Source organism: Eleginops maclovinus, chromosome 16, assembly GCF_036324505.1.
Source record: "Eleginops maclovinus isolate JMC-PN-2008 ecotype Puerto Natales chromosome 16, JC_Emac_rtc_rv5, whole genome shotgun sequence".
NCBI lineage: Eukaryota > Metazoa > Chordata > Actinopteri > Perciformes > Eleginopidae > Eleginops > Eleginops maclovinus.
The window spans coordinates 14726096-14751742 of NC_086364.1; the positions used below are offsets into that span (position 1 = coordinate 14726096).

A 25647-nucleotide genomic window follows, 5' to 3' on the forward strand; every position below is an offset into this window, starting at 1 on the left:
TCTTGCTGAAGACGTACAGCTCCAAGAAAATATTCAACAAATGACCCAGAGGCAGTCCTCCGTGTCTCCTTAAGCAACCCTCCCCCTCAGTATCCTCTGGACAAGGGACAATTTAGTTCCACTGGTTGAGCCACATGTATTTTGTACTATTTACTTTCTGATAGCAGTCTCCACAAAGTCTTGTGCCTTTCTCCTTCTGCTCCTACTGTAGAAGTTAATTTATGCAACACACACACACACACAAATTCAATGTGCCATCTGCAAGGCATTACAGGAAATTGCAGGAATAGTGAAATGATTTCACGCACGTCCCACAGGGTCCAGATGTGGCTCCTCAGTCCTAGCGAAACTGAGTTTTACGTGTTCGAGAGAAATGAAGAAGGAAATCAATCTTACCCTCTAATACTTAATCACGCAGGCTCACAAAATCAATGCTCATGCTCTGTATCTTGGTTTCTCCCCTCATAAACATAAACGTCCGTATCCAAATGACAACACCAGAGCTGATGTTATCCAGGTAACACTGAGGGTGAGTTATTTATCTTAGTCATCCAGCTTATGTGTGTTGGATGGTGAGGAGGATCGGCGTCTCCAGAGCTCACGTAGTCAACGACTCACCTTCATACGAGCGACTGCCTGCAACTTTTTGCAGAAGTGGTTTACTCTTCTTCAGCTTTACAGCCAGGCTGCTGAAAAAGAAACGTATGATTCCAAGTCAGAATGATCTGATTAAACTATGTCCCATTTGAATACATAAATAGAATATGTAAAATACACGGTTGCAATGCAAATGGAACCTAATGAAGTAACAGTGTTAGCTTAGGAATGAAGAAAATTGCAATTTAACGTGATTGATTACATAAGATTATTTGATATTTTGTTATAAAGTAAAGATTATCGGATATAACCTTTATATCTAAAGGAATGCTTTATTTTATCAAACATTACCTAGATTGATTCTGTTGTGTCATATTTTCTGTAATTGTTTTTCCTCTCGTAATGGTTTCAATGCTATTATAAAGCCAATTTATTCCACTGTCAAAAATAAAACTCTGTGCATTAAATACACCCAAACTCATTGAGTCCTGCCACTCTGTTCTCTGCAGTTAAATGAGCAGAATAGGAAAGTCTGTGTAGTCTGTTCCACATATTTGTACATAACGGGGCAGTTGCCTGGTCAGTGATGTAAATCAGTCTAGTGGCTGCATTACTGCATGTGCCGTCAGCACGTCGGGTTTGTAATCACCGTTGCCCAGTAAAAGATGGCGAGGCGACACACAGCCCGCTCCATAACGCTGCCCAGGGGAACCAGTAAAACGCTGGTTTGCTGCTGAGCCAACCGCAGCCTGCTAACGGTTTAAAGCTAAGGCCACTTAGCCACACACAAACCAAGCATATTTTTCTTCCCGTCCTTCTGTCACTTTCCTGCAAATACCTTTTCCACATTACACCACTTAACTTGTGTACACATTTCCGCTTGTTCTTTCTGATTTTATTGCATTCACTACTGCGAAAATTGGTCATGCTTAAGTACATCCAGCAGACTGTCATCACTTTCTCTTTCCCTAATCCCAAGTTAGGCCCTAGTCCCTTCTTGTTGTTGGCTGATTCACTTTCTTTCACATTTGCTTTATAACTTCATTGGATCATTTTCTTGCCTCCATGATTTATGGTCACTTATATTCTGTGGCTTAACTTTTTTTCGAGGTCAGCGCTGCTTAACATTTATGGGTCTTGTATGCATTGCAGTAAATCTAACCTGACACATGATGCAAATATCCAGAGTGTAGTGTGTTTGTCAAATGATACAGATTTTGAAGAACAGTTGATATTTAAACTACAAACAGAGAAAAGTATTTATGTATTGGTTTGGCTCCCAGTCTGCAGAGGGATAGCTTATCAGAAAGGCTAAAGTGACTCTAAACAGACTAAACCGTCTTTGTGTTTGTGTCCTTGGAGTTTTCTGAGCATTTTTATTTTATTTATCAAAGTAGAGGCTTTTACTTAACTACGGCATTTGTTCTTGCTTCAAATTAAGAATAGGTTTGTTTGAGATGTTCAACATTAGCTTGTTTTCTACATTTGTCTCTTAATTTTTGTTCCCCTGAACATTTTGCTGCACTATCTGTTTAGTCTGTGTTTTCTATAATGTGCGTTGCAGATATACTGAATGTAGCTTGCTTTCAAAGGTTGTCCTTGAACCTGTGACCTATCACCACAATATCTTTATGACTTATCATGCATGTGTCTTGGTTTCAGGTGTTCTCATTTTTTGTTCACAACATACCTGTGGGTGTTTTTTACAGTAGGAAACAAACAACTAAAGTCAGGACAGGAAAAGATTCAGTGAGACTGGGAGCAAGCTTAGGAAAATATTTCACCACAAAATGACATTTCACTCATTCACTTACTCCCGGCATTGTCAGTTGAAACAACAAACATGCTCTATTATGAGTAATTGATGTAAGTGGGATGATCTTTTTATAGATCCAAAGCCAGAATCAAATCTCACCAAATTTCTGGAAACAGCATTTGCAGCCTATTTAGAAACCAAAAGCAAAATCTTTTTAGCACAAATATTTTTTATGATGTTGTAAATAGTTCTGGAAGAAGACAAGTTTCTGCTGTGGGATGCAAAATAATTACTGCTTAAGCCCAATTGAGAAGAAAAAAAAAGTAACATTCTTGGCTTTTTCTGGAAACCTTAACCAAAATGGGAAAGATCAAGGCTAGGCTGAAATCTTGTGGGCGAAAAAGCTTTATATTTAGTGGTCTTATGAACTTTTGGTAAGTACATCATGATTTCATTTGAATTTTGTAGCAGGCCGTTGCTTGACATTACTTATGTTACAGGAATTTTGTTATATCCAGCACAAATAGGGAGCACAAAGATGGAGGGAATGATTTGTTGTTGATTAGTTGTTTTCCCTTTAGGACAGCCTGGGAATGATTGGGGTTATTTTCTAATGGAGCCCCATCTCATTATTCTCCAGCCTCTCCCGTGTTAGTGGCTGAGAGGGGAGTGAGAGTGTGTTCTTTGTTAGTGTTTAGTACATCTGCATATGTATTGGCATTTGTGTTGATGTGTGTGTTGTGCAGATGCATGCCATCCCCCTCTCACCTCAACTACATGTCTTTCCCGTCACACGTAAATGCACTCTGACGGCAGTATGTGTGGGCTGCCGTGAGACACGACCGGTCCTTCTACACGAAGCCGGGCTGCCTTTCTTCCCACAGATCCCTCAGAACTCGGTAGGTAGGAAAAATGTCCGTGGGAAGGAGTGCCATGCAAAGGAGGAGCAACATCGGGAAGGGAGAGGGAGAACAGGAATATCTATAGTTAATTAGCCGCTGCTATGGGAACCTGGACTTGACGGAGGAGTATGGCCAATAGAGAGGGGAATAATGAGTGTACTCAAAGCAGAAGTTGTCACTGTTTGTGTGAGAACAAACACATAATGCTATAATCAAAAGCACTGGATCAGATAAAGGTGAAATATTAACTCTTCCCACCTGTCCTCTTGCCAGCTCTACCCAGTATAAGTAAATCTGTTCCCCATAAAGCTGTCTTCTGTAGAGGAACCTTTCGTATATAACACGTTTTATTATCTTGTTTACATGCTGTGGTTCAACTTTGTTTAATTGGACCCCAAGAGGCTCATGGGTGGGATATTTGTCCTGATGTACGCTTCAGTTTTAAGGTGAGGAGGGCAGAGGGGTGCTCACCCAAAATATAATGTTGCCCTTTCTCACCATTTATCAGTCAGAGGGAGTGTTAGTCAAGCTGTGTTAACAAACTTTGCTTTGGGAAACACAGACAGGATGTCAAAATATGCAAAAACAAATGTCTGGCTCCTGTTTGTCGCTTTGTTTATTGTTTTGTTTTTGTGCTTTTTATTATTATCATGATTTGTGGCTTTTTTGGTAATTTCCTCGTGGCATTCAGGCCTCATTGGATCAAGCTGAGAGCTTCATGTGAGCTAGTTTTGTCAGTGAACAACGTAACAAGGAGCAGCCTCATCACAGAGACTTCAATAATCTGTACACCAAACTTTTAATGATAGCAGGAGCTCTTTCATTGTTTCAAGCAGAGGAGGGCGAGACAGCGAGCACACAGAGACGTAGAGAGGTCAGACCGTAGTTCACTTTGAGGTTTACTAGTCTGTTGACTCTGCGCACGCTGGCTCTTCTCATTAAGCAGAGAGACAGAGACAGATAGCACAGCTGGACCGTGCATGCCTGGGAGCTGGACAAGCCATTAGTGCACATTTTATTGTTGAATGGATGCAGAAACCATCATGAAAACAATGCTTGGTTTACCAACTTACATTATCGAGCAAATTGCAAACATCTTTCCCTTAGTAACCGTAGGATATGACATTTAGCCTCCCAAGTATTTTAAACTACACACATGTGGGTGCTGTTTCAGCTGTGGTGTCCTGACTAACAGCTCACTGCTGGCTGTCAGTTCTCTCCTGAGGTAAGAAAAGGATTTCTGCTTATCGCTTGGGCTCTGATAAGACTGATAGAAGAAGAGAGAGTGCAGAGGGGCCTAAAGGAGAAGGGGTGAGATCCAATGGGAAGAAGGAGGGTTAAGGGAGCGTGTGGTTGACCTCCCATCCCCCGTTTACTGAGGGGGGGTTTCATCCACAAGTGGCTTTTTCCCGTGATTGCCAATTATTGGTTTGAATTTGTTCTTTATTTCAAGTTTATTCCTTCAGTTTGGTCTTTCTCTTCTCTTTTTTTTCAAACAAACACACTAAAATGTGCTTGGACATTTAATCTCTAATGTTTAAATTGTATATTTGAGTGAGACACCATGATGAGGAGGATTGTTTTGCTTGTTTACTTTAAAACTGGTAGCATAATACATAAAAACCTAACAAAATCCACAGAAGTATTTATTTGCTCCTTCCTACATCTCCATGTAATTTGCACCTTGCAGTCTGGTATGTCAGGTATTGAGTGACAGCAACATGCCTGTGGTTTAATGCAGGAAGCACAGACTGCAGCTACAGTATGTTCAGTATGGCAGTACTGCTGTATTATTACTATGACAGAAACTCTTTCAGAGAGAGAGCAACTATGCAGCACAGGTCACTTCAGGTCATGCAGAGCTTGCAGACGGGTAAATTACATATCGTGGTAAAATGGGTCAAGGCCTGTGTCTGTGACGACTTTGTGTCATAAGTGAAGCGCATTTATGTGCACATTTTATTCCGTGCCGAAATGTTTTCTTTGTCATATAATTAATTTGTACATTGAGCGCAGATAGGGCCTTCTCTCTTAAATGTAAACGTTATACCTTTCACTGTTTCTCGTGCGTAATAGAACAACTGAGTAAAATACAGTTTTCCACCCATCTGGCTCACATTGAGTCCGATCCTATTCTACCAGCCCACTGGCAGACAGAGAAGGTTGGTCAGTCACATGATGTGTGCGGAAAATGCCATCCTGTGGTAGCTTCCTGGCACAATGCTGTGATCATGCTCAAAAGAAATTCAAAAAAAATAACTGTTACTTCAGCTCATGAAGCGCCCATCAGTTATATGCAAATACACCATTAAAGGGGAAGAGATGAGGAGTTTGGTTTTGGAACTACATTTTGAACTGAGCCACGTTGGTTTTCAACAAGCTGACGTTTCAAAATGAAACAGATCACTTCTGAGTGTTTGCAGTATAACTAATTGTAATTATTTCCTTTCCTACTGTCTTTGATCATAGATTTTATTTTTTTTTGCCCACTGCTTATCAAGCACACATTATGGTTTGCCATGATGTGTGCTTTATGTATTTTCTTGTACTTAGGATTTATTCTTTCAGATTCGGCCTCTCTTTAATGACCATACCATGCCTCTTTTTAAAGCCCTTTTGTGTTTCACCAGAAGATTATTGAGTCATTTGGCTCTGACCTGCCTAGTTAAATAAAGGAGGTTAAGTAAATACAAACACACAGGCGCACAATGCACACAGATAACGAGCCTTCCTTCAGCTGTAACACAGTGTTGATAGCTTGAAGAGATGGATGTGTAGGCCTTGACATGGTTCAAATAGAAGTTGATTAAATTAATTGAGGAGAACAGAGTGTCTTCATTTCTATTTAGAAACAAAACAGTGTGACTGGTTTAGATTTTTTGATTCTGTTTATTGATCTCATGATTGCCGGGGCTTTGTACTCCCGAGAAAAATCGGTGTTAACAAGTTGCTCAAAGCTGCCCCATCTTGCAGCGGTGGAAGGGCCCAGGCCGAGGTTGGATGTGGGCTTGTAAACGTTTGGTCAGCACTGCTTGTTGTAAAGACATTGTGGCTACATAGACAATGCTAGATGTGTGTGTGTGTTCCTCATTTCGTCTTCATTCGTCAAATGCATAGTTTTCTGTTTTCTTATTGACCATAACCCCTTCATTTACTGTCTAAAGTTTATACATGTTTGAGGTTTGTTGCCGTTGTTTGACTGGAATATGTTAACTGTGCATTAGCGATGGTTACTCTGTATGGGTGGTCCCAAAATGTGGTTTCTCTGCAGACCAAAGCACAGACATAGCTGGTGAAAAGTGAGCGAGGAAGGTGCTGGAGAGAAGGGGTGAGTGACGATCACGTCTACCAGTTGCAGCTCATCAAGGCTATAAAATCAAGGCTACAATGTCATCTGTAACATCTCTTAACTTCTTTTCTGTCAAATAATTTTCCAAGATGTAGCATGATAGAGCTCAAAGCATTTTTTTAAGGACATGTGCACACACACACACACACACACACACACACACACACACACACACACACACACACACACACACACACACACACACACACACACACACACACACTCAGCTGTTTTGATTTACTACACAAATCTGATAGTGATCTTATCTCTTACTACTCTTTGTCTCGCTCACTTTCTCTCTTCCTTTTTTTTCTCCATCGCTAAGTCTTCCCCCTCCTCTGCTACAGTAAATCTCTCTCTCTTCTGTGAGGTTTTTATTGGTTTTCACTGTACAAATCCTCACTTAGGTCATTAAAGCCGATGATTTAGTGTGAGTGTGTTGGACAGTTGCACACAGTAAAACATTGCATAGGCGGTTCTCCCAGGACAAAGGGGGAAAGGTGAAGCCAAGGCTTGGAGCCATAGGTAGTCTGAGGATATAACTTGTAGGTCGTTAGACTTACACCATGTTGTCGGAAAGGGAATTTGTTTTGGAGTAATGAACAATAGGTAAAATGCTAAACCTGATTTTCATGTTTCGACTTGAACTGACTTTATCATTCCTGAAAGTCATACCAAACCCTGATGTGTGATTTCTTTTCTTTTTTTAAGATCACAATCCTTTTTTGTGTTTTTAAATGTTGTCTTTTTTCAAGATATTCATCAAGCTGGAGTAAATTTCTCCTTTGAGATAACAAAATGCACAGTGGAGGGCGAAAGAGTGATACATCAGCATTTAAGATTGACCAGAAAGAACAAGTATGGACACAAAGTCGCAGCCGACAAGGTGTGTGTGTCACAGAGAGATGGGAGTCTGATGGCTTCGCTCCAGAGACTAGAGACCAATAGGATGGGAGACAGCGGGACTGATAAACTGTTAAACGACTCTGATAAAGCAGAACTGGAAGACGACACAGAGTCAAAACATGCGGGAATGAGGATCGATGAAAGGCGCTCTGTTGAACGCCTCAACAATGTTTTTGTAGCTCTAGTTGGGCAGGAATGGAAAAAAGAAGGTCTGAAAGAGTTGTTTTAGGGTTTATATTTCTCTCTTTATTTTCTTCGTCCCCGCTCTTGAGTGAACCCTATCTCTATTTGCACTCATGCTTGAAGGAAAAACATATATTAAACAGTAATGTTTTGTGTCCGTAAATTACTGGGTTTTATTTTTCTAGCATTTGCAATATTCCTGTCTCGGCTTTCCATGGATAAAAGACTAACACACAAACACACACATGCAAACACACGCACATACACAGGGACGCACACAATCAGTCATACACATTAGAGCAAATTAAGGCTGAAAATAGTTTGGATCGTTCGATGTGAGCTTTGGTACAAATTCAAGATCTACCATCAAAAGAGGAAGCTGTGTTGGAAAATTGGAGCACATTTCCCATTATCAAGAAATGAGAAGATCATGTGACCCCTCAGTTCAGTTGTCGGTTACTGCAAATCGTAGGTCTTGTTGTTGCTTTTCAGCAGTGTCCGTTCAAGAGGGATCAGGGTTTAGCACAGATGATTTAAACAGGGCAGTAAGTCACTCTGCTATTGGTAGAATGTGTTTTAGAAGTATACTTTATTAAGTGCTTCAATGTGTGCCTGGCAGATTTGCTTCACTTTGCACTTGTGGCTTTTTCACAGTAGGAAATACGCTGGAGTTCACCTCTGACATCATATCCAAATTCCTTAAAACAAATCAATGTGCGGTGTGGAATAACTGATTCAATGGAGCCAAGTCAAATCTGAACTTGGGTTCATTACTTTAGCAATATTCCTCTGACATGCAGAATAATTATTGTGCAGTGCGGCTGATTTGAGCCTGAAATTGAAATTCTTTGGATATTCACGAAATGAACGACGAATATTACCGAGATATTTTTCAGGTCAAATACTGATAAAGATTATGTGCAATTTAAGTGCACTATATACCAATATATCTGCTAATAACTATCATGCCATAACTAGTGTTTTTTGGTTTTATTTATTTGTCATTGGCCATTTGTATTGGCTTACGTATGAAAGACTCAATCGCTAATGAAGCGCTAAACCTGAAGAAAAGGATATTTGCTAATGAAAGGGGATAGATGAACAGAAAAGTTGGACATGATTCTCCCCTCTACTACAACTCACACACTAAAATAGGTTTGTACTTGAGGTAAAGTCACACGGAGGGGGATGTTATGGCAACTCTATGCTGCATATTTCCTCAGACAATTTGTGAGCTGTCAACCTAGAGAAGCATTCAGTGTTCTAGGCCTTGTTTCATTGTATTTCTTTCATTGGCAGAGATTTACATTAACAAAGTACATCTGTGAAGTACTTTTATTGGTGGATAATCCATCAACTGCTAGTTGAGAGTTCAAAACAGGTTGCTCTTCTCTCACTTCCTGTGAAACATGTGTAGCTCTGTCTGCGTTTAGCACTGAAAATGCAACTGTGACGGGACCGTCTTTCCTCCGGTGACCTCACAGCAGTAGGGGGTTGTCATGGTCGTGACCCTCACCTCTTCTCTTTCTGTGCTCTGCGCTAACACTTCCTCCCTCTTCTCTGCTCTGAGGCCGTCCTTGCTTCTGATCGGTTCCCAGGCCCCCGCCGACAGGTCATTTAATGGTCATTCATCCCGGGCCCTTGATGCTGAACCCCAGGGTTAATGTGGAACGCATCTCTTCCTGGGCTCTGCAGCCGTCAACAAGCACTTCAGAAACGCACCTCATATATTACAGATGTAAACACAAACTTAAACACATGACATTATACAGTACACATGCCACTTATTCCTGTCAGCTATCTCAAATATGTCTTCCTTTAATCATGTGCATTTGGAAGAGCAGTACTTTTAAGCCCCTAACCTCCCTTCAGTCTGTATACTGTGACACGCTCATGCCCACCCACATCCATACCCCCACCAAGTCTGCCCACCAACTCTCCAGTCCACAGAGGAGCACTGAAGTCTCTCACTGCTTTATGACCAGTGACCTGACTGCTTTATAGCTGAGCCAGTCTGGACCCGTTTACCACGCACTAACAGCCTGTCTGAGTGTTTGTGAGTGTGTGCGTTATTTTGAGAATGACCTTATAGTGTCTGTCATTTATCTCGATCTGTGTAATTATCTGTTAAAGCCCAGCTTTTCTCCCTCTTGAGTCTCCTCTTGTGACATAAAGATTTTTATTTTTCATGTCAATATTATCCAAGACAGATGCGCTGACCATCATGTGTCAGACTTCACTGAGTGTAAAGTTCACTTGAGCTGTCTCTTAGTGTCTTACTATGTTGTGAGGGGTTGTTTTTTCTACGCAATGTTTTGTTTAGAAAAACAACTCCGTGTTTGCTGACGCAGAAGAACTATCTTGTGGCGGGCTCATTGTTCCCCTCGGCAAAGGGGGATTAAGAGATGTACAGGGCTCCTTGTCTAAGTGTTTGGACGGAGCCCTGTGCAGACGAGCTGGAATGATAATATTCTGTTTCTTAAGGACAAAAGGGAAATGAGCTGCATTTTTTTTTGTGTTTGGCAACTTTGCATTTGGTCGTATGTAGAGTTGGGTGTGTAGGGGGTGTCGGAGGGGTCACTGCAGACCTGTTGACACAGGACTCAGTTAGTTTAATTAAATCCTGAGCATGCATGCATGTGTGCCGCGACATGAACTGTGTGTGTGTGTGTGTGTGTGTGTGGCTGTTGTCAGGGGCCAGAGGAGCCACTGAAGCGAGGAGAGAGAGGAGAGCAGCAGCTTGGCAGCCTATCTGAGAGCCTCGTCACTGCTGCTCAGAGGGGCCACAGCTGGCCCCTTCACCAACAATCTTGGCTTTTCTTTCCCATTCAGGAACGCAGCGCGTCAACTCTAATTCCCTTCTAATGAACTGGCTACTGAAGGTAGCTAGGCAGGCAGACCAAGAACATTTATTAAACACACACACACACACTGGCAACAAAACACAGCACAGTGGAGAAAGTATGTTGCCATTAAGTACATTTCACTGCTCAGCATGGTGACCGTGCAGCTTGACTTTAACACCTGCTGAGGATCCTTGAACTCATCATGACTAAGAAGCTGCATTCAATGCCACAACAACCACAGCTGTGTTGTGGCCTTAAAGAGAGCCTGCATTATCCCCAATGTGTGCCTCTTATCTATTGTCATTGCAGTTGAGACTCAACGCTAAGGATCATTGCTTTCATTTTAATGAACACCTATCTGGAAGATTATCCTCTACTTCTTTTTTTTGTCATGCAGTAAACAGACATTTATTTTAATTATTCGTATGATCAGAGGAGTTTTTGAGGATTTTGGAAATACTTGACGGTGATACAACTTGTTAAACCACTTTGAGGTATTTACAAAAAAAAAAAAAACCTCTGTTACTAAAATGAAACAATACTAAAAATAAATGAGATGTTTTATTTTTGTTTCCTTTTGTCCTGAAATAATAAAGACAGATTTTAAAATCAGGTGCCGCTGGACCAGTTCTGACACGTTGTCTCTTTCATGTGATTATAACTAAAAGGGGCAATGTTAAATGAAGACAATCAAATAGATTTAAGGCTCTGCAACGTTTAACCACTGTGAGCTGAGGCCTTAGATTTAATTTCCGCTCCCTGATACGCTGTGGTTTAGCTTGTGGTGCGCAGGCTTTGGGGCTCTGATGCTGCTAATGGAAACATTTGTACACAATCAGACAGCCCGAGTGCAGAGGTCTGATTGATTGTGATATTGTGAGTTTACAAAGGTGACAAAGTTCATCAGCTGGGATATAGTGTTTATTTGCTTTTGGCACACGTTAGTAATCTTTGGTGGATTGTTATGCTTCAAAGTTTGACAGGAATAAGCATTGCCAAACCATTTGTTTGCTGTTCAGAGGAAATGTTTGTAATCTTCACAAATTATCACTCTCATTCCTCCTATGGAAAGGATTTTATTTTTTTTTATTTCACATATTTGCGGAATATTTGAACTCGACCTAGGATATACCATCCTGGAGATTGTTTTTAAAGGTCTAGTGTTGTTCCTTTATGAATCCCATTCAATCCCCAGTGGATTATTCCATATCAATCCTTCCATTGTCGGAGTAATGTGAAGACCCATGGGCCTGCAGCGTAAGTGTGCATAAAACCATTAGCTGTGTCCAACTCCCTTACACAACAAGAGTAATATCACTGGATCAGGAAGGCTGTGTTTTGTCTTGGTAAAAAACAAATCAGGAAGTGGGCAGGGTTATCATAAGAATAAATAGATAATATTCCGGTCATATGAACTGCCATCATCAGATAGTGATTATGAAAATAACAAAAAAGCATGTGCTTTTTATGGTCATACTATTAAGTGGGAGATACAGTTGTTTAGTTGCTGCCAAATGTTCATCATACTGCATATTTTCACTGATTAATTTCATAGTCCAACAGATCTGCCCCATTGGTAATCTGTCCCTGATTGTGTGGTTATGTCGGGGAGATAAAGTAAAGCCTAAAATAGATGGTTGCAAGTAGATTTCAGTTACCATTAACTGAGAAAAAGGTATAAGAAAGAGCAGGTTCATTCGGCCTCATATGGTTGATTTCCTTTTAGCCATGACAACAGGGTTGCTCTTGACCTCTTCAGACTAAACTGCATTATCTCAACAACATATAGATTGCTTTTCATGGTATTTGGTATATTTCTTAGGTCCCCATCAGGATGTATTGTAAGAACCTGAAAAGGTAGATACATTTCAAACTCAGGAAATATTAATAGCATCACGATTTACTCGCATTCCTGTGTTTCTCTCTGTCTACACTTTAGATTCCCAGAAAAACAAATGAAATGAAAATGTTTGTCAACCACAGTTTTTAATCAATTAATTAACCCGGATTCTGGACGATATTCTCTATTGTCAAATTTTTAACAGTATAATTTCTTATCCTTTAATAGCCTCCCTGTAAGACATTGAAATCAGCTTTCGTCGAATTTCATCTACGAGTGTGGGAAAAGTGTGTTGACCTAATGTTTATGGGGACGACTGGGTTAACCCCGTGTGGACTCTCACACTTAAACTCTAAAATTAGCGACTCAAGGCGCCCGACAACGCAGCCACTGTTCTTGCTGTGACCCAGCGAGTGTCCTCCTGACCCTGTGTGATAATCCAAACATTATTTTACGGCTAAAATGGCTGTCCTCTCAGTCAAAACACTAAGTCACCACTGGGACAGCGAAGGCCCTGTCAGGACAACTGGATAAGCTGCAGGCCCACGGTCTCGGGAGGCAGGAGGGCTGATAAAGAGGACCTTTCCAGTTCACAGTTCAGCAGACCCTTCACCCGCAGCAATACTGCTTCAGCACTAACTCACTCACTCCCACTCACTGATGGCATAACTAGGGGTACGATAAAAAACGTGGGGAGGAGTGTATGACAGAGGAAAAGGGTCAAATGAAACCCAAATGGAAAGTCAATAAAGCTGAGGCTGGATCTTATGATTTAAAGCTTGATTGTGCCCACAGTTTGACCATGAATACTTAATTATTAACTTATTTATTCAAACCTCTCACCTTCCGATTGAGGTTAGAACAACTTGGAAAATGGATTTGATCTGAACAAATGTAACACATTTTCCACAGGAATCTGGGCAAATCTGAGCCTAATAAGACGTCAATCTATAAAAGTAAAACATACGACATTCTCTATAGTAAGGCACTTGACTGAGATAAAAATATACTTACATGGGGAACAACAAAAGAGAAACCTCAAAAACTGAGAAAAAAAGTGATCTGTTTTCCTGGTCGGAGTAACATGCAGTACTTGTCAGAAACAACTATATTAAACGTACGATGTGGAGAAAAAGAAAAGGTTAAATCAACACATTAGGGCGGACTGTAATCTGCTTAATGTTTATATATCTTTTTATAGCTTGTTAGGATGTTGATTGTCTTCAAATGTCTGTCCATCACAGAAGAGTAGTAAATTGACCCCGGGTGAGCTTTAAAAAAACAAAGTAAAATTGAGCAGTGCACAACCAGATGCTTTGTTTTGGTTTCAGATTCCCTAAAGGCCTCCTCTGCTTTCTGGCCAGCTCCTACCTGTCGACTGGAGCTTATTGTGCTCTCTAATGTGTGTTTTTAGCAGGGAGACTGGCCTAGCCAAAGGCCATGATCTCATACGGCAGAGAAAGGATCCTTTGACTGATACTGATCTGGTCATAGCCTATCAACCCATAACCCTATACCTCTGCAGCCTGCTTTCATTAGCTCCAGCTATATACTGTATATAATACACTGCTGTGTGTGCCTGATGCTATCAGTGCATCTGCACGAGCCTATATGTGCTCAGTGTGTGGATGTGTGTGCATTTTTCATATTTTGTCACTCTTGTAACCGTGTGCATACACATGCACAGCATTTTCTTATAAGGCAGTATTAAGCACTGTGTTTCTGGAAGAATGTTGTGAATGTGTATCCACATTGACTGCAGTGCTTACATTTTTGCTGAATTGAACTCTTTCAACTCTGATGTTTCTCTCCTCCACAACCCCAGCTGCAGATTCCGAATCTTATTAAATCCCCACTCTAAGCACGTAGGCACACACCATTTCTGTATTTGTCTATCATCCACATATCCATTCATCTCCTCCATTAGTCAGTCATTCCACTGATTTACGCTATCTCTTACATTATCAAACAACAGCAAGTTCTCATAATCATAATATACCTGGTCTGACTCAGACCCTTTCATACCCACACAGATGCACATTAGAGTTGAGTAATATACCCATCATATCCACTGGTGCTGAAGGCTGCTGTCATGGGCAGAAGGTCATTTTATGATGTGCGATTTGGACTCTGTGAGAGGGCAGTGTGAGGCGATGACAGACGAAGCGGGAGGTGTGTTCTTTCCACTCTCTGTTTTGTGTAAACTCCGATAGGAGCAGAGTGCCAGTGACAGACTGAAGCCAGGGGGATTTTTGGAGCATCAGGCGGCTCATCACAGAGCTGGAAAGGTGTTTAGACTTTAGTGGGTGCAGATAGCCATGAGAGGGTGAGACTAGTGTGCCATAGTCTGTTGTTTTTCCGAAGTAAAACCTTTAAGGAGGAGTTGTATTAGCTGCTGTTCATGTTTAACAGCTGATACTTTGTATGTCTTTACCTATGACGTGAGCACACGTGTGGTTAACCTTTCCTAGTCACACACCCAACACGGAAAAGTACTTACAGTATGTCTGGATTAGATTTGTGTCAGGTTGGATTCAGCACTACACACACACACTTCTGTTTACAGCCTCTCTCTGCTCTGCTCCTTTAAGAGCATAAATGATTCTTTTAATAGTTTTTATTTTCATTGATAATCAGCCCATGTGATTAGGATTTGAGCAACAAGCCTGCTGGCTCTTTCCTCTGTTATTATTGCAAGTACACGTACATCACTGAGCTGCATTTTAAGCACATGTATGTTTGTGTGTTTCCGCACCTATGGGCATAAATATGCACATGCATGCGTGGATGTGTTTTTTCTTGTGTGGGAAAATGGGCTGGTAGTGAGCTGGAGCATGAAAGCGATAGTAAACAGAGGCCATTATCAGTGATAAAGCTCCGCTCCTATTATGTGGCTGTTTGACTTGTACGTTTACTGTGAGAAAACCAGAGATAAGGCCCCGAGAGAAAGTATCGGCAATTCAGAAGTACCAATTTTGGATTAGAGGCACAGAGAAACGTCGGGGGGCAATGTGGTAGTGATGTTTGAAGAGGAAATGAAAGAGGGAGGGAAGGAGAGGAAGACAGGAGGCACAGAGGGTTGTGGGAATGGAGGTGTTTAGGGACTCCCTGTGGATTGACTCCGACATGGGAACACACAGTCACCCTAACGAAGCGTGGCCACCCCTCGCTGACTTCATAGGGCTGGGATGGAAGGAGGGAGAGACGGGCATTAGAGAGAAGAAGGGGTACAGGTCCATTTTCTTTATAGATAAAAGAAAAATGGTAAGAATTAAATAAGAATACCCACTTGAAAAGTAGAAAAGAGAAAAGGCCTTCTGATAACAAGTCAGCTTCAGCATTGGTTAAATACTGTACCAAGGCTAGAGAGGTATTATTATTGTTTGTAAACATTCTCTGATATTCTTAATATTCACATTGAACCTGATTCTGTCCAAGCTTTTAATGGGAACTTGAGATTCTAGCAGAGCAGCCACTTCTCTCCTATATCTGTTGACAGATAAGAAACAAAGTAATTTTCGCCACTTTGGAAGAAGGACTTATTATTTACGGTCTGGTTCAATGAAATGACTGATACCCATCACCTTGAAAAATAAATGTTCTGTAAAGAGTAGAAAGTCGCAGTCCAATAGCTTCTGACAGCTCTTGCCTGTTAACCAAAAAAATGAAAAGTTTAGTTTGATGTCCACCTTTACTTTTCAACTTTTGTTTTTAATTAACATTTTCTTAACCTTTTTCTTTTTTACTATAGAAACTATACGTATATTTATAGTTTATACTATAGTGTTGATGTACTGATGCAGAAAGGATAGAAGGATGGAGGGTAGGTTCACTTTGTTACTCTCAAATTAAAATGTAGACTGCGTTAAAAAAATGGGCGGATCCTACAAAAGTCTCTGCTCTTTCTATTGTAGGATCAATCCAAGTTTTACTAAAGATTTTTAAGGATTCCAATGGTCTTTGCCCAAAAAATTTGCAAGACACCTTTAGCCCACATGCAGTTAACTAATTCATATTGAATTTTTCTACACCATTTGCACTTGACACACTTTCAGTTGTTTCTTGAATGAAAAGACTCAAATAAAAACGATACGGTGATTCTTATCATCGTTGTTCCGAAAACATCTGTTAACACAACAAAAGGATGTGAGCTATTAGAACCACAGACTCGTGGCAGACAGTCTGACAGTGACCCTGAACTTGTGTATGTTTCTTGGAAAATCTTCCACTGTTGTTATACAAATGCCCTGCTCGCACGCAGACACACACTCCCTCTCTCTGTCACTCCTGTACACAGTAAAAAGCATTGCGTGTCACCATGCCAGTTGCTTAAGATACCCAAGTGAAGTCTATCATTATATTGTCATACTTGGAGCATTACATCACCAGTCTGTCACTCTCAGTGGATGTAGAGGCAGCGGCGTAGCACTCCTCTAGAATAGCAGCATTACACAAGGTCGTCATCATAAGCCAATCACTGGAACTTCCTCTCCACTTCAATGAGCCCGTCTGTGATGTGAAGTGGTCCGATCAGCCGCCGTTCTGTCCTTTTTTTCCTGTCTGCAAAAGAACACAGCATGCTGACTGTGGATAAATGGAGAGACTTACAGTATGAAGGAGAAGATTTGTCAGCCTTGCCTGTGTTTGTGCAAGAGTGCCTCTGTGTAAGCCATTATTTCCTGTTTGGATTGTTTTCTACAGCCAGCCATACGTTCCCCCATTGAGTTTAAAGCTCATTCAGTTTCCTTAAACCCCCAATCTTCTTACCTCAAATCACAAGAGGAGACAGGTGACCGTGACTCTGTAGGGCGGTGTTGGAGGTAGAACTTGATCAACAGGAAATGTATCGGCAGCTATATTGTTATTTGATAAATCGTTAGTGTTATTTATTGAGCAAAACCATTCTCTCATTGCGTTGCCTTTTCTACTTTGTCAATGGAATAATAAATTGAATCTGTCACCTTTGGCTTAAAGGATCAATGATGGGATTTTTTTCCTTTTGTCGACTAAAATGCATCATTTAATAGAAGACATTCAGAGTAGTTTAAGTAGTAATAATCAGTTTGCCTTGACTCTGATTATCCATTTGATCATGGATCCATCTTAAAACATATTCCTCAGAGGTTTTAGCTCATTTGACTTTGATAACTACCATTTCATTGTGAAAATGATAACCGTTACGGAAAATAAATGAGTGAGTGTGACTGAGTTTGATTCTGCATTTGTTTAGCTGATGTTTTTTCCCCAACTGTTTTCCAAACCTGCAATTAAAGACCTGTGGGGAAAAGAAAAACATTGAACTGTTTGCCCTAAACCTGGGTACACTGCCCCATCTAGTGGCACCTTTGTATCACTCCAAACTTCAGACCCTGTGATATTAATATATTTATATGATATTATATTGTAAATGAATGTTTACTTTTACATCAATGCACTGTTTGTGAGCGTACATTGAAGTCTCTTGACTCTGTGCTTTCAGGAATGTGATCCCTCTGTACGACGACGACACTGGTCTGCTTGTCCTGGCTGGCACGGTGAGTACAATACCTGTCATTTTGGCATTAGAAAACTTTGACGAATGGGTCAGATATTTATTATTTATGTCTGAAAGGTTGTGTTTAATCAAGTCACAAATCAGGGTTTCAGCAGTCTGCACTTTGAAGGTCAACTGCAATATATATTTTACCTCAGGACGTGAACTGAAATATGTTTCTGATTTACTGTCACTCTGTCATGCTGTGTAGTAAAGTGCATGATATAATGATGTGTTCTCCTACAGGGAGACACTGCGATGGATTGCTTTGAAGTCACTGCCTCTGAGCCTTTCCTCTCGCAAGGTAAAGCATCAAAAACATTCACACTATTACAGTGTTCCCTGCAGGTCTAATTCCTCACTTTCTTTCTTTTTTGTACATTTTATTTCTGTAGTGAGCCACTGTCTGACGGACATGTCAACACGAGGAGTTGCCATGGTACCAAAGCTGGCGTTGGATGTCTTCTCCTGCGAAGTGATGCAAGTGCTCCAGCTAACAGACAGCTGCATCGTGCCAATCAGCTATCAAGTCCCTCGCAAGGTGTGGAAGCAGAGAAATGACCAGCACATACAGCAGATTGATAACGTGTGGAAGTGATATTCATCTTAGCTTCGGTGCTGCATTGTTTTCCAGCACACAGGTCAGGAGTTTCATGACGATCTTTACCCAGATACAGTCGGCACAACTCCAGCCATGTCTGCTGAGGAGTGGTGGAAGGGAGGGAACAAGCAGGTAAAGGAGTGTCACTCTCAACACGCTTATCCTGTCTTTTGTAGGGACGCCTCGAACCATTCCTTACTGTCTATTCCTTTCAATCTCTTCTTTATATCACATTATTTTTAATCCATTTATCCACAAGGTACATATATGTGTAAGTAAAAGGTTTATATAGCATCTATAACTATGTTTTTTTGGGGGGGGGGGTTTCGAACTAACTAGTGCATTTTCCCAGCATGGGATCGTTTTACCCTTTATCTTTTTACCTTCTTGTCCTCAGATGGAGAAAGTTAGCCTCAACCCAGACAAACAGCCCAAACAAAAAGCTCCACCCGCAAAACAGGTGTCGGCAAAGAAGGAGCTGGTCAGTGGGGGGAGCAAGGAGGTAGAAAATGTTTTATTATTACGTTGTCTTACATCTGACCATTACTAAAATAATGATATTTGTAGATTACCATGCTCTCAAATTGGGGGTAATCCTCTTTGATGTGACAAGTAAACAGCCCCTCTGCTGTCTTACAGGACCCGGCACGGGGCTGCTCCACCTCCAGTAGTCCACTGAGCACTCCCAGCAGCAGTGCTGCCCCATCCCGCTCTCCCTCCTCCGGCCTCTCCTCAGGCTTCCTCCCCAGCCCCAGTCCCAGCCAGAGCACCAAGGCTATCCAGAGCATGATAGGTATAAACTCACACACAGCTGAAAAATCTCATCAATGATATATAATGCATTTTAATGTTCATAATAATGTATTTTAAGTGACAAAGCAGTTAATTCAGAATGAACTCTGATTCAGGGCCGAGCTCCAAATTCCGTCACATCCAGGGTACCATGATGCACCGGAACACGCACATCACCAACCTGCGTGGCCTCAACCTGACCACACCCGGGGAGTCTGACGGCTTCTGTGTCAACAGCCAACGCGTGGCAGTGCCCCTCGCCATCTCCGGGGGCCAGATCGGCATTTTTGAGGTTGGACACCATATTGTACTTCAACTACTTTAGAAAATGTGACCACTGTCTGCTGTATGTTTATAAGTGATTTTATGCCTTTTTCTCCCCTCAGCGCTCTCAGCCTGGCAGGATTCCTGACACAGCCCTGCCAACCATCCAAAACTCTGTCAATGTGGTCGACCTCTCCTGGGACCCCTTCAACACACATCGGCTTGCCGTGGGTAAGTGAATCGATTGATTGTTGATTAAAGAAAGCACTGTACTGTGGTCATTTCATACATTACAATCCCATAGGATGAAACAATAAATTGAAGTCGCTTGAAGTTGAGGTTCAGTCAGACTGTGGAACATGCATGTGCTGTGTATTGCTGTTTTGAAGATATTTTTATATCTTTGTTGTTTTACTGCCTGTCGTGATAAGTGTCTGAGTTTGATTGGACATATGTCTCTCTGTCCATGCCAGCGTGTGATGATGCAAAGATCCGGGTGTGGCAGGTACCTAAAGGGGGTCTGAAAGAGACCCTGACCGAGCCAGAGGTCATCGTACAAGGTAGGACTTACTGGAATGAGCTTTATCTATAATAGATTGTTGATTGTCAGGCCAGACACAACAGTCAAAAGATAAGTAGATTGACAGCTGCTGTGACCCATGATAGGCCACACGGAGAAGATTTACTCCATCAAGTTCCACCCTCTGGCCAGCGGACTCCTGGCGTCTTCATCCTACGATCTCACAGTCAGACTGTGGAACCTGGAGAGCGGAGAACAGGTCAAACTCCTCACCGGACACCAAGACCAGGTGGGTGACCGAGATTCAAGCCTTGACCTAATCTTTGAAAACCAGACTCAATAAGCAAAAGATAACAGAAGTAAAGAGTTACTAGATTAACTCTGAGCTTCTCCTTTGTTTTTTCTTGTTTCCTCTTAATTTGTTCAGATCTTTGCGATGGCGTGGAGCCCAGATGGAAAGCTCCTGGCCACAGTGTGCAAAGATGGGAAAGTTCGCATCTATGACCCTCGCAAGTCCACTGCACCTGTGCAGGTATGTAATACACATTGGAGAGTAAAATAAAAAGAACATTCAATTAGTGAAAATGGTGGAACACACTTTTACTCCTCAGCTCTGTATTTGCATGTAATTGCTCAGTTTTTGTATTTTGTTCAAAATCACTATTTTAAGCCACGTTTCAGATCCATGTTTTTTGGTAAATTACCATTTTTTGGTAATTATTCCAATCTTTTTGAATTGATATTTATTTGTTTATTTCTGTACTCTTCATTAGTGTGGTACTGCTTTGGAAAAACAATAAGGCCTAAAAAATAATCTTAAATGACTAAGAATATAATTTCCAGATAGGAAGCAATGCTGTGGTAAAGGTTTTGGTGTATCATTAACTCATATAATCTTGAATGTATTCTCTCACACATCTTTTTTAGGAGGGTCCGGGTCCTGAGGGCCACAGGGGAGCTCGTGCAGTCTGGGTGTGTGAGGGCAAGTACCTCTTGGTGTCAGGATTTGACAGGTACTGAACATGGCAATGTTTTTGTGTTATAAAGCAAACATACATGTATCATATATATTTAGACTTCCTCCTGTTGTCCTCCCGCAGTCGCAGTGAGCGAGTCCTCAGCCTGTACTCTGCTGACTCCCTGTCCTCTGGAGCTATAGCCAGCACCTCTATATCCGTCTCCCCCTCTACACTCATCCCATTCTACGACCCCGACACCAGCGTGGTCATCCTCACTGCAAAAGTAAGCAAACAAAATATAGATACGACGTAAAATCTAAAAACCTAACAGTTAGATGTAACATGTGTGTTTATTTCTTTACAGGGTGATACCAGGGTGCACATTTATGAGATTGTTCCTGAAGAGCCGTACTTTATGGAGTGCAGCAGTTTTAACTCTCCGGAGCCACACAAGGTGATGAGCTCAACTCTTTATCTTTCATTTTAGTTTGCCGTATTTTATCAAGATCTGACAGACACAATACATCTGCTTGTGATGGTGACAATACCCTTCTTTAAACCATGCCATGTTTGTGATGCTGCATGTGACGCTAAACTTCACTTCCTGTTTGCAGGGTTTGGCTTTTCTGCCAAAGACGGAGTGTAATGTGCGTGATGTTGAGATCGCTGTAGGACTGCTGCTCAACAAGACCGCCATAGAGCCGGTGGCCTTCAGAGTGCCCCGCGTCAAGGTGAGCCAACTACACCACCTAGTGGACTTAATACTGCATACTGTCCCTCCTGGTGGCTGTTTCTTAGAAATGGTTATTGCTTAAATTATAGGGTATAAATAACTCTATTTATTTCGGTCTCCAGAAAGAGTTTTTCCAGGACGATTTGTACACAGAGACAGCCGTCTGTTGGGAATCAGCACTGACCGCCTCTGCCTGGCTGTCTGGATCCAACGGCCAACACAAGAAGATCAGCCTAAAGCCTAAAGACATGAAGCCAGGTGTGGACACAGACCATATATACAGTATAAAAACCATGTGACCTTGTCTATCAAGTCTCTCTCATGGTTGAAGACCCTTACCCAATGTGTGTTTTTATATCGCAGTGAGTGAGGCACCCAAAGAAGTTCCAGTTAAGAAATACATGCCCTCATCTTACTACCTGGAGGAGAAGACAGATGAACAGAAGAAAGATGAGGTGAGGATGAGCTGCGTCTAGTATATCAGTCATCTGTTGTGATATATATTTTCAAAGAAATAAGACTGCATTAAAGACAGAGAATAGAAAGGAAGTGTGTCCGTAGAGGTCAAGAATCCACCAGTTTAAGCTCCCAATTTAATAGAAAGTAAACTATAACCAAGCATAAGAAAACATTAAGAAAAATGCAAATCAATATAGGGAATGTATATGTGTGAAGCTTGTGATAACATTTACTTTGACTTTCCATGTACACCATAATGTCTGAAGGATTACTGGTTAGTTTTTGTTTTACAGAAACAATGAAGGTGGAGATTATCCACCTGTTAACCATAAATGATTATATGAATTGTATGAAAACAATATTCTTAGTTATTATTCAAAGAAGCTTTTTTTCCTGACGTGTTTGAACATTGAAATTGTGTTTGTGCGGCCCAGCTGCTCAGTGCCATGGTGGCTAAGTTGGGGAACAGAGACGACCCGCTGCCACAGGATAACTTCCAGGGGGTCGAAGACGAAGAGTGGGTGAGTGGATGTGATGGAAAGAAGGCTCCTCCCTAATGACAGACACTAATTAAACTGCACCTAAACACTCTGTTACCATTGTACCAGTTACATATAATAAGCACCTGAGCACCTTTGAAGGAAAGCTACTAATGTTACTTTCATGAAACTCAGTTTTGCTTATGTAGGTGTTGATTCAACTCGTCATATTTGGGGATACATTGTTTTATGAAAAAGTTTAAGGTTGTATTTAAGAGTGGATTTATGTTAGTGTTGTCTCCCTTTTTTTAGCACCAGGTCACAACTTCAAATGTCCAAAGATTTCTTGAAGTTCAGTTTCTTCAGCAACTAAAAAAACGTTATAATTGATAAATATGGATATTTTTATCGTGATATCATACATTATTAGCCAACTATCAAGATTACTAGCAAAATTCTTATACTTCTGGTTTATGGATTGGGTTTTTGGAGAACATTTGAGTAAAAATCAACATGTCAGGCTCTTTCTGGGATGGAGCAACAACGTTTTGGAATTAGTTGATTTCCTTTTTTCCCTGTGTTTTAGTTAAAGAAACATGATATCAGTACATGTGATGATATGACAAATGTTGGCAAAATCCCACTAAAATGTCATCATATCATCCCGATGTGGCTTCACTGAAAACGGTTAGAGGTTTTCTAGTATTAATATCAGCTTAATATCAGACACTCAGGACCAAATGAGGTATTAATGTTATGCAAATGTGTTGAAGTGTTTAATTCATCTTCGCTAACTGTGGCTGTTGTGTTGTTTAGGATGACTAGAAGAGACGCCATCTTGCTTCGGTTCAATCAGAGGCCAACAGCGGAGAGGAGAGAAAAGATCGACTATCGACTTAAGTTGCTATTTGTGTGTTTGTGATGATGCCACCCACTTCCTCTGAGCTTAATCAGCTGACACCTCAGCATATTGCACGCACAAATAATACTGTACAATGTGAAAGTATAAACAATATAGGGGGAAAAAAATCACAGTAATAATACACGTCTCATTTTATTGTGTGTAACAGTATCTCTTAAAGTTTGGGAAATCAAATGTCACATTGTCTAGTTCGGTGTTCATCCAATCAAAATGCATGACATTTGATATGAATATAATTTTCAACTGTAATTCTTAAATAAGTCATTCTGGGATAAAACATTTTTTTGATAATGTTCATGTCACACTACTTTCCACAGAAATCCCACCTAACAGCATAATGCAATAGTAACCATGAGAAAATAGTCCATTAAATCATATCTTGACGTCTCAAACATATTTTAGTTCTAAGTCAGCACAAAGATAATTAAATGGATGGCATTCATAGCAATAATACTTCTGCTTTATGTTACCTGGAAACTCATACTGGGTGTACTGGACCAAACATAACTTTTTGTTGTAGTATGTAGTGTTTGCCATGGTTTAAGCATGAAAATACACTCAGTCAGTTGTGATATTTGTGATCCAGATACCAGGTTGTGTACCGTTGCATACAGGGTTGCTAACTGCACATTTACCTCCGCTGTGAACCACTGCTTGCTTTTTTACTGGCCAGTCATATGAGAATGATCACAATGTGTCCTTGAAAGATGTATTGTTGTTTATGATATCTAAGAATAAGTGAATCATCAGCCATCTCATTAAAGACAACCCTTGTCTTCCTGTTCGATCAGGTAAACACACACATGGTCACTGTAACATGTTCGAGCCTTCAGCAGCAAAAACACACTGAGGATACGACAGGGTCACCAGTGTTCATGTTTGGCCGTGAACTGGAATTTCTTACGACAATAATATTGAAATCACCTTTTCTTTCTGTCAGACAATATTAGAATAAAGTGCCATTTTAACAACAAGGTGTTTAGGTTCTTGTACAAGTTGAATGTTTTGCCATCTGGTAGTCTTATGATAGTCTTATAAGTAAGGGTTAAAGGTCAAATAAACTGGGAGTTGTTATGCATGTAAGCCAAACCTCCTCTTTGGAGTTTTTTAAAGGGGCCTTTGTATATTCACAGATGATTACGTTCTTTCTCTTTTTTTGCTTGAAATCATGATCTTTGTTTGTTTTCTGACTGTTCGGGGACATTCCTCATTTAAATTAGCTAATTCTCATATCTAATGTTTATTCGTAGTAAGGAATCATGGTGGTGATTAGACATAATAATTCAGTATTAATAACTTACAATGCAGCCATAACCAATATCATGTATTTTCCAATCAGGGCTACAGCAATATCTTCAAAAACAACCAGGCTTGAACACACCATTTTATAACCTCTAATGGACTGGAAGAAAACAATTGTTTCTGCCATGCATGGTCGTGCACATCATGTAGTACAGGTGATCTGCAGGTGATATTGCCATTTGTATGATGTACACTGAAAGTGCTTGTGATTCTCGAATGCCATAATTTTAATGTTTGTATTGGATTAACTTGCCTTCCATTGTGTTAAAAAAACAAAACAAAAAAACTTCCTTTTTATACAGTGGGTAAAGCATTGTGGGTTTTCTGTCTTTTCAATATTGTCTCACAATAAACATTTTGAACCCACTAATTCTTGTCCTTATGTGATTAAGCCACTATGACAATCATAGTGATTCGATATAATGAGAATGGCTTAAGTCATTTTTGGTGTAAAAATAATATAAATAAAAGCAGAAAAATACACATTGACTAACAAATACTACAGCTATATTGTGCATGAATTTGTATATATGTTCATTTAATGAAACATTGTAAATCAAATTAATATCTGTCTGAGAACAATGAAAATAATCACTCTACTAGCTTTCGTTGATTTACAGTTTTTGTGTTGATCCGTTATTAAGTTAAAGGAGGTAACCATTAACTAGTATTTATATAAAAGTGTATAAATAAAAACAACAACA

The 25647-nt window shown here is 40.6% G+C and overlaps 1 protein-coding gene across 1 annotated transcript in view; it reads left to right on the forward strand.

The window, feature by feature from the left end:
• Window positions 1–25313, forward strand: part of coro7 (coronin 7) — a 99303-nt gene extending 73990 nt beyond the window's left edge. The window contains exons 10-28 of the mRNA XM_063903379.1: window positions 17859–17913; window positions 18159–18216; window positions 18308–18453; window positions 18547–18645; window positions 18911–19015; window positions 19153–19306; window positions 19422–19597; window positions 19692–19800; window positions 20043–20129; window positions 20236–20378; window positions 20517–20621; window positions 21017–21102; window positions 21190–21331; window positions 21413–21502; window positions 21663–21779; window positions 21904–22039; window positions 22145–22236; window positions 22675–22761; window positions 23536–25313. Coding sequence (XP_063759449.1) covers window positions 17859–17913; window positions 18159–18216; window positions 18308–18453; window positions 18547–18645; window positions 18911–19015; window positions 19153–19306; window positions 19422–19597; window positions 19692–19800; window positions 20043–20129; window positions 20236–20378; window positions 20517–20621; window positions 21017–21102; window positions 21190–21331; window positions 21413–21502; window positions 21663–21779; window positions 21904–22039; window positions 22145–22236; window positions 22675–22761; window positions 23536–23544 — 1996 coding nt within the window. The 3' untranslated portion in view covers window positions 23545–25313. The remainder of the gene's footprint in view (window positions 1–17858; window positions 17914–18158; window positions 18217–18307; window positions 18454–18546; window positions 18646–18910; window positions 19016–19152; window positions 19307–19421; window positions 19598–19691; window positions 19801–20042; window positions 20130–20235; window positions 20379–20516; window positions 20622–21016; window positions 21103–21189; window positions 21332–21412; window positions 21503–21662; window positions 21780–21903; window positions 22040–22144; window positions 22237–22674; window positions 22762–23535) is intronic.
• The last annotated feature ends 334 nt before the right edge of the window (window positions 25314–25647 follow it).